Source organism: Equus quagga, chromosome 8 (assembly GCF_021613505.1).
Source record: "Equus quagga isolate Etosha38 chromosome 8, UCLA_HA_Equagga_1.0, whole genome shotgun sequence".
NCBI lineage: Eukaryota > Metazoa > Chordata > Mammalia > Perissodactyla > Equidae > Equus > Equus quagga.
In genome coordinates, this window is record NC_060274.1 from 10,473,311 (window position 1) to 10,483,041 (window position 9,731).

At 43.2% G+C, this 9,731-nt stretch overlaps 1 protein-coding gene across 1 annotated transcript in view; it reads left to right on the forward strand.

The window, feature by feature from the left end:
• The window catches only part of TMEM242 (transmembrane protein 242), a 31,723-nt gene extending 26,564 nt beyond the window's left edge, over positions 1 to 5,159 (forward strand). Inside the window, exon 4 of the mRNA XM_046670057.1 lies at positions 4,608 to 5,159. Coding sequence (XP_046526013.1) covers positions 4,608 to 4,706 — 99 coding nt within the window. The 3' untranslated portion in view covers positions 4,707 to 5,159. The remainder of the gene's footprint in view (positions 1 to 4,607) is intronic.
• Positions 5,160 to 9,731: the final 4,572 nt, after the last annotated feature.

Sequence of the window (9,731 nt, forward strand, 5' to 3'; positions counted from 1 at the left end):
ACAGCAGTCCACCCACAAGAAGACCCTTTTCCATGCTGACCAGAGCTCCCGTACTATTTCATTGAAAACATTTAGAAGCTGTTCTGATTACTCAGGAAGCAATGTCATATAATGGGACTGATTGGTATGCGGAGCTCCCTGAAAGTGGGAAGAGTGGTGGTTCGGTTGTTCCAGGTGGTTCTAAGCACTTTTTAAGCTGAACTACACAGAGTTCCTCTTCCCCTTTGTCCAACCCTTGAGTTTTTATTCAGCCATGTTTCAGCCAAATTCAGTGTAATATTGAAGGGGGTCTGACTATGCCTTATGTCTATTTTGTAATTCTCTTCACCATCAGTGTCAGTCGGGATAGGCCGGGTTATGCAACAGTAAAAAAACAATCTCCAGATGTGTGGCTTAAAACAGCAAAGCTTGATTTCTCTGGTAAATCCATTATGGGTTTACGCCACTCTCTAGGGACGCTGTCCTCCGCAAGCTGGCTCTGTACCTCATGTTGCTCTGATGTTGATGTCCCACATGATTGCTATGGAAAGGGAAGAGAGGCTGGGAGAATCAAACACCTGCATTCTGGAAGTGATGCCCCTTTCTTTTGCTCACATTTCATTAGCCAGAACTAGCCATGTAGTTACCTGACTTCAAAAGAGTGGAGAAGTATAACCCCCGTATCCAGAAGTAGATGAGTACTGGCTACTGGGGGACGTGGGTAATAATCTGCCAGTCCATTCTAAATAAAATGGTCACCATTGCAAGAGAGATATATTATAGCTTTTAAAGTCACTTTTAGTGAAAGCTGGTAGATGAGGAGAGGTTATAGAGATACTGTGTTTTTCCAGGTCACACAACCAGAGTGGCCATGTGTGGGGACAGAACCCTGGACAGAGCCTTATAAACCCTGTCACCGTGGATGGGTTAACCTCTCTGACCTCGGGTCCCTCACTTGTAAATGGTAGTCCTCATTTCTGCCACATGGACTTGTGAAGACTAAATAATAGCCTAAAGCTTAGTACAGTGCCTGGCACATAGGTGATCTGAAAAGGCATTATTACTCCTGTTCAGGTAACGTTTATAGTCTTATTCTTTTATTTTATGAAAAGCTGAATTTTCAGGTTCTTCAAAATTCCTGCTGGCGCTGTAATTATTGATATATCCAGAAGCCTTCTCATCAGTCGGTCCCATAGAGCTTTCATCATTCTAACCCAGCACCAAAGCTGCCGGCAGACCTGCACCTGCCAGTGAGGAAATTGAAGCCAAATGAGCTAGTCAATGGCAAAGACGTTTTAAGACTTGGAGCTTTTAATTCCAATAACTGCCTATTTATTAGAATAGATGCTGTAAGGCTTTTCTCAGATTAATTAAAGACATATCCTGAGCTTTTAAGTAATTTTTCAGCATACCATATATTAGACCAAAAGTTTTCATGTTTTTTCCCCTGCCAAGACACGCATGGTAAGTGTGCAGCAATATCTCCCATGTTTCACTCCTGGCATACTGGCTACGTGGCCCTTCACAGGGCTGTTGCAGTGTGAGTGAGAGTCAAATTATTGGAGACATAAGCTTGAATCTGTTCTAATATCTAAAAAGTCAGTCGTATTCAGTCTTCAGAATGTCCATATGAGTGACACATCACTTGTAATACATTTCCCAGTTGTCACGATGCGCTATTTGAGAACCGCTGCCTTAGACAGTGCTACTTCCTGATGCTGTTACAGCCCAGCACGGTTGGGCACAAACATTGGGAGGTTCTTGGTGGGGCATTAAGGATGAGGTTCTTGGAGCAGTGGGCTCGGTGCCTAGGGAGTGCCATTCGTGTCTTAGTCTTCGTGGAGAGCAGCCGCTGGAGTTGTGCAGTGCACAGTGGCCCTGTGACCCACAGCCCCGGAAAAACGCTCCCTGGTCGGAGGAAAGGGAGGAGGAGGAGGAGGAGGACTGCAGGGAAGAGACCCAGCGTTTGGAAAATGCTCGTTCCCAGCCTGCCCCATCTTCACCAAACTTTTGGGGTACAGGGTAGGAGGATGGCTCTGTGGCAACAGCTGTGATTGTTAGCATGGAATTCAGTACATTTATTGTATAACCAAATTTGCTTAGACATACTCCACTGCTAAATCTTTCTGCAAGCTCATTTTTAAGCAGGAAAATGTTCTGTTGGCCTGTGATAGAGTATCACTAATCACTAAGACCAACACCTCTGAACTGCAGATCAGAAATTGACACAGGTGAAAAAAACCAAAGGTTTTCATTTCCTATCCCTATAACATAAATTGTACAAGCTTAAAAACCTTCTATGGAGCCCCATTGTTTAATGCAACTTGAGGCCCTGTTGATAACAGTGTAGACTTTGCATTTCCATTTCCACAGCTGTGAAATTACAGAAGAGGGCTACGTGGTGGTCTTTATCCCACTTACCTCCCTTCCTTTACCTTGCTCTGAAGCCTGTCTGTTCTGAGTTGGCTATTTTTCAGATAAGGTCCCTTCTAGTGGTTCACTTACTTACTTATGACACTAGGAACAAGTAAATAATACAATATATATGACACTAGGAACAAGTAAATAATACAATACTTGGGAAATGAGAGGGGAAAAAAATTGGGCCAAGAAGAGGAAATGGGAAGACAACCCCCCGTCCTGAAGTAAGAGCAGGCACCCTTTCCTCTCCTACCCAGGCCTCGTCTGCGTTTCCCAGCCTCTCCCTTCTCAGTGACTAACCATGTTCTATGTCACTGAGAAGGCAGAATGCTAAATGGTTCTGTCCATGACCTGGCTATCTGACACCCCACTTGAAAACTCTGTGCTTAGGCTTAGTTGTAACAGATGTTCAACCAGAAAAGTGAAGCGAGAGAACCAGGCAGCACATTGCACACCCTGGCCAGGGATGTCTGTTGGTCAACTGAGAAAGTCTGTGCATGGTTCCTCAAGTCAAAGCATTTCTTTTTGTGGGCCATCCTAGACGTTTAGCATTTGTTCTCTCCCCGCCCCCACCCCCCCAAATGCAACCAGTGGTCGTGACCACCAAGTTGGCATGACACTCTATTTGAGAACTGCTATTTGGAACTGCATGACCAGTCCCTCCCCAGGGATGCAGTTCTGCCTGGGGTTGAGAACCTCTCATGAAGGGGTCATCACAGTACCAACTACAGAGCTGCATGGAGGAGGGGGTTGGGGAGAGACATGTGCCGTGGACACGTGTGTCGTCAAGATTGGTGTCTGAGACCCAAACGTTGGCATGGACCTCCTACAGACTACATATAATGGGTAACCATATGTCTCTGCCAGTGTTAGAATATTTAAACCCAAGTGATATGTAACTATAATGCTTTAACAAATATACTATAATATTTACATCCTTATAAGCTTTGTTCTTGGAACACAACACATATTTTGATGATGCTGTGATGACAATAGCTGATGTATATTGAACACTCCCGTGTGTTAGGTGCTGTGCTTTATATGCATTATCTCACTTAATCCTTACAACTCTGTAAGCAGGTAGTTATCTCCATTCTACACACGTGGAAACTACCACTTAGAATAAGCAGCTTTCCCAAGTAGTGGAGTTAGAATTTGAACAGAGAGGTTCTCTGATACCCAGAATCTGTGCTGCTAACAGCAGCGCTACGATGACTGGATAAATGCCTAGGAATTTACAAGTCCCAAAAAGATTTCCCAATTTGGAAACAAGGTAATGATTCAGCTTCAAATTGAAATAAGTAGGCATCAATATAAAAGAAAGATTAGCCAACTCTCCAATTAACCACTCCAGAGATGACTTGGATGTTGCTGATGAATCCAGGGTGCTTCACAAATTTGACTGAGGATAGCTGCATCCTTGAGCTATATGGCTGAGATGTGGCTCATGAGAACATTGTCTCTGTGCTGTAGTGCTTCTGAAATAATATCTTCATAATAGGACCGTAGAGATTAAAAAGAATGAACCAAAGACTGTACATTAGTATACTCTGCGATTATCCAACTCCCATAAATTAGCGTTCCCTCCCTCAGGGCAGCACACACCTTTGCTGGAGCCAGGTGCTCCTCGCTGACCCCCGCTCTGCCTCTCAGATTCCAAATCAACCTGTGCTGGTAAAATCTCTGCATAGATCTTTAAGCACTGTCTGGCACAGAAGAACATTCTAGTTTATCTGCCATTCATGGATTCATTCTTTATTACCCCCTACTAAGTTTCTTCTCTCCACTCCTTCCCTCTGGCTCCAAAATCCTAACTTTGCATGGCCTCAGTATATCCATTTATTCCGATGGGTTGAAATCCCATTCTCAGCTGCGTCTTTATATATGAAAGCCAACAATACATACTGTTCTTCTGGTAGGGAATAAATGTCACAGGGGGTTGACAACTTACAGCATGTTGCCTTCCAGATTCAGAGTGGAGTTTTATGTTATTTTAGGCCCAATAGATTTATACTCGGATGAAGAAAACAAGTGCATCTCATTTTCTTTCAAGGCAGCTAGAACACGGTCCTTAGCTTTCATTGGTCTTGCTTTGCTCCATACCCATAAGCAATGCATTTTCATCCGATCAGTAATGGTGTCCATCTCTAATTGCTTTGGCTCTTTCCCTCTTTAACATTTGATGACTTGTTTTTTTCTTCTTTCAGATGAAAGACTTTCGAAATAAAATGCAATCAATATTTCCAGCAATTCCCAAGAACGCCGAATCGGCTGTTGAGTGGGAGGAAGCATTGAAATCCAAATGAGATGAGCGTGGTGGAGGAAGTCCACAGTGATGGTGATGGGAAGAGTGGCTCTGGAGACAAACCACAACAGCACAGGGACTCAACTGATTTCTCCTCAGGAGCGCGTGCAGACTGTCGACTGAACCTGCGGGATGGATGGTGTTCAGTGTCCTCACAGGAGGCTGACAGACAGGCTTTCTTTAAAATTGATGTGGGTGTGTGGGGGTGAGTGGGTGTTGGGGGGAGAGTAAAGTTTTCCCAAAGTGAGGGAGACTACTTAAAAATAATTATATGGATAACTTTTCTATGTGGAGGAGATCCCAGGGGAAGTACTTCTGTTTTCGGCTCTAACAGTTGAAACCAAGTTTTATACCTGAAAAAAATTTAAAATAACATATGATGGAAACTCTTTATAAACAGACTTGGAACAGCAGTAGTATTTCACTGTGTCTAATTAAATCAGTTTCAGCAGCCTTTCTTGTCAGTATGTCATTGTCAGAACTTGAAAGACTTGCTCCTGTTAGGCAGAGTCCGTAGTGACCGGTTAATAGGTAAATCCTGTGCGTTGGGCTGTCGTGTGGCTTGGCTGTCCTGAATGCACTTTGATTCACACGTGCTAGTTATTTACCTGATGACCTCACCTTAAGGCCCTGTAAATTCTTAGACAAGAAGCCAGTCACAGATTATGATAACTTGAAAAGGTACAGTCCTGCTAAAATAATAAGAATGGGTATAAAGTGTAGTTTTTTGAGAAGTTGGTTTTGGGTCCCTAAACATTGACTAACAGTTGGCAGTTTTGTCTTAGTTGTCAATATAAAAATAGCCCAGTTATCACCCATCTTAAAAAATATTTTAACCAGAAGGTGCCCTGAGTCTTGAATCTCAATATGAAGTATTTAGCACTGCCTCCTGATGAAATTACTACTGGTAAATTGTTTTTTTTTTTTAAAGATTGGCACCTGAGCTAACAACTGTTGCCAATCTTTTTTTTTTTTTTCTGCTTTATCTTCCCAAACCTCCCGTACATAGTTGTATATCTTAGTTGCAAGTCCTTCTAGTTGTGGGATGTGGGATGCCGCCTCAAAGTGGCCTGACGAGCGGTGCCATGTCCGCGCCCAGGATCCGAACCCTGGGCCGCCGCAGCGGAGTGCACGAATTTAACCACTCGGCCACCGAGCCGGCCCCTACTGATAAATTCTTATATATACACCCAACCCTTCCCTGTCCTCCATGATCTCTTATGGAAAACAGAATAATATTTACATGCAATTATTTTTACTGGAGATTAAAATTTTTAAAGAAAACTACTTTAATATGTCAGTATGTCCAGAAAAATAGCCTCTGGTTGAATATCAGGTGTGCAATTTCTTTATAATTACTTAGGCTCTAATTAGCAATCAGGTTTAATAAAGCACATTTGAAATTTATCTGTTATAATGAAACCTTTTAGTGCTAAGGAAAATTTTTTAAATGAAATGTCAAGTGCACAATGTAACATTTTTCTCTGGCCCGTATTACCCTGTTAAAATCGCTGTGTTGTTAATTAATGAAACAGGTGTGGTCAGCATCGGGATTCATATGTAACCTGTTAAAAATCCAAGACTAAAAACAGGAAAGGATTGTGAAATTTCTCAGGGTACGTGGAGTAGCAGCAGCACTTCACTCATCTCTCATTTTTAACTAAATCCCTGCTAAGAAGAGATTTCCAGCCTTTGAATGAAATGAAGGAAGGAAGGGCAGGATGGCCCAACTGATCACATTGTTGTCCAATTATTAGTCTGAGTCTAGGGGTATAGGGGTGCGCCCTGTTCCCACAGGGCCTGCCACATGGGAGGCCTGAGGAAATGAATGTTTGCATAATATTTGTGTGGCGTGCCTGATGTCTACAACACCCTTTCCATGCATGTCCCTTGTCCTTGAGGGATGGCAGGGGGCTCCCATAAGAATGATCGTGAAGCACCTGCTGAGGGAAGGTTGATGGGGACGGATTCGTAGAATAGGCACCAAGCATAGGCTCCACTTGCATTTGAAAAGCAAAAATGAAGAAATAAGGATGAAAGTTAAAAGGAAAACAAACAATATAACTAAAGAATTTTTCTACAGTCGGAACTCCGATATCGGAAGATTTAGTCGTTTGTCTATTCCTTTTATACCAGAGGCATATTGTTAAATTGGTTAATGGGAAGGAAAAATGTTTAACAGATAATGTTATTCTTTATGTGAAGTACCATCTGTATATTGAGTTCTGAATGTTCCTGGATATGGAAGAGAGGAAATGTTATGGAATTTCAAGTTTGCCTTCTTTGCTGTCTTTATCTTGGGTAGAGTATGACAAACATAATCACATTTATCTCCTGGAGCATAACGAGTTTTAATCACCCTATTAACCAGGATGACATTTTTCACAGACTTAAAAAGGAATAGAACAGACATTATCTCCCCATAAGCAATCCATTTCATGGAGGCTGAGCACTAGAAATTTTTTAAAGGGTGGATAACACAAGCCATTTCTATTTCACGTGTAAGCTAACATTAAGGCAGCTTTCCATGAGAATGTTGCTTACACTGACTGTTAAGCTTTACATTTAGAATCTCAGTGCCCCAAAGAGCTATCAGAGAAAGCAATACAGAGAAAACCTGGTGGGCAGGGAGGGGGCGGCTCCCAAGGCCTCAGGTGCCATTGAAGGAAAAAAACACGTATGCTCCTAAGTTACTGCTGCCCTTGAAAAATTTCTCCATGCGTTGCTGTTATTTTCAGAGTCAATGAAATATGGTTCCTGAACAACCTGTGAATGAAGACGAGGGCAGGGGAACTACATTCCCAGCAGCCTATCTCTACAAGAACTGTGGATTCTAACGATATGGGGAGCAAGCGGCTGGTGAGGCCCAGCAGAGCTGAGGCGAGACCACAGGTGACCCCCACACCATCGCCCTGACACAGGCTCATGATGGAAACAACCTTTCCTGGCCTGCTCGGTCAGAAGTTGGCACCTAATCACCTCATCTGTCATACATTCTGCTTAGTTTCGTGGATAGTATGGGACTCAACTTGCAAATTAATCATTGCAACCTAATGGGAAAATGTAAGAAATTAAGAGAAAAAAAAAAAGCCCATGGGGACAAAAGTAATTAAAATCCACTGAATTTAGCTGTTTCACTTGGGGCAAAATTTAATCTCTTGTAGGTCTAGTTCATGGAGAATGTTGTATATTTTCACCTCATTTTCATGTATCTTCTTTAGAAGTAAATAGTTAAGTACCAGTGAAAATCAACCAGATAAAATATAAAATTATTTCTGCAAATAGTTAAATTTCTCAGGAAAGATAGTAAAATAGACACTTTTATAGTATTTTATCATGACAAGTGAGATGTTTTTCCTTTCTGCCAGGAGTCATTGAATAGTACGTCAAGCATTTGGGTCTCTGTATTGGTTTTATCAGGATTGATCCAAAGAGTGTGCTTTTGTGAGTATAGAAGTGGAAGGTAAGCATGTCTTGCAAGCAGTGACATTAATCTGTAATCATGAGTGAGGCTTTTAGCAAATTTTGTCTGATGGCAGACAACTCAGTTTTGGAGAAAATTAGAATAACAGTTACCAAGAAGTACACAGAATTCTACTTTTCTGCCCAGTATTAGCAGAGTGAGTCAGGACCTTAATTTATATTTTTTACATAAGCTGCGTCAGGCCGTTAGTCTCATTAGCATTTGATGAGGCATGACCACTAACTAAAAAAGAAAACCAATAGTAAAAAACAGGCAGGAAAGCCTGTTAATGACAGAAGGGCAAGGTCATGCTTAATGGACTCTCCTAAGACGCCGCCTCAGGCAGACTGAGGAAGCTTCGCACACTTACAGAACATCTACTACCTGCTCATCGGAAAACGCTCCCCAAGTTCATCTTCACGCTGCCCTGCAGCCCTGGGCTTAGAGTGGGGGTCCAAGTCTCCAGCCTGACTGACACTCCACGGGACACGTGCAGGGGGCTGCCTGGCACTCGAGGCTCCGCCTGCAGACCCAGGTCTCCTGCACGCGTGGGTCCACTGTCTGAAGGGAACACGGTGACAGCACTGAATATAAAAGAAAGCTTGGACTGGACAGTCCTTACCCAGTTGTGCCAAACTCTGCAGAGTCCCTTTGCTCTACCAACCTGGGTGATGGGAATGTGTTTATTTTATTTTATTATTGTCTTCTTCAACTGTTCCTGTTGGAGAGGCTGAATCCCTTTGTCTTCTATTCTGAGTGAAGCCCAGAGGGTAGACATCCTCATCCGGAAACATTGGGTGGTTACCAACAGTGGGCCATCACCGCCGCTGGCTTGTGACCCTTCCATGTCTTCAGTCCATAGTGGCCGCCGCTACTCAGTGGCTGATCCTTCAGCTGGGATAGAGGTTACAAAGCTAAGAAAGTTCTAGTGTAGTAAATTTCACGCAAAGCTAAAGTAGGACCTCTTGTCAAAAGACCTGAATGATTGGGGAAACCCTGTGCTCTGAGCTTGCTCGTGGGGGAGGCCTGATTCTTTCTTCATAGATTCTTATTAATAATGATTGAGGTAAAATGTCTGTAGAAACAGCACATTGTCAAGTCTAACAACTCCCTGTTTAAGAGAGAGACTCTTCTGCAGCGTAGTAAGTGAGGAGAGAGGCTGAACCCTAGCAGTGGAGGACGCACGGAAGTGGCCTCGCTGTCCCTTCCTCAGGCGTGTCCAGAGCTGGAGGAGGACGGCACTTCAACCTGCAAGGTGGGGCTCCAGCTCAGTAAATCAACCTGTGTCCCGGTTTTCCCGTGTCTTTCCAGATATCTCTCACAAAGATGTTCCCGTGGGAGTTGTCCAAATTTGGCGTCTCTGATATGTCTACTAATAATGAGTTGGGGGTGGAATCCACACTCTTCACAGGAGTGAGTTAGCTTTAACTGCCTGAGATTCCAAATGTTACTGAAGGAGCAGGGAGTGAAGAGCTGGGTTAAAAACACAGGGTCAGGTGAAACCTTAGAGAAACACCCACACTGCTGACAGAGGCGGGCATTCATCCCTGCATAGTTTCTTCA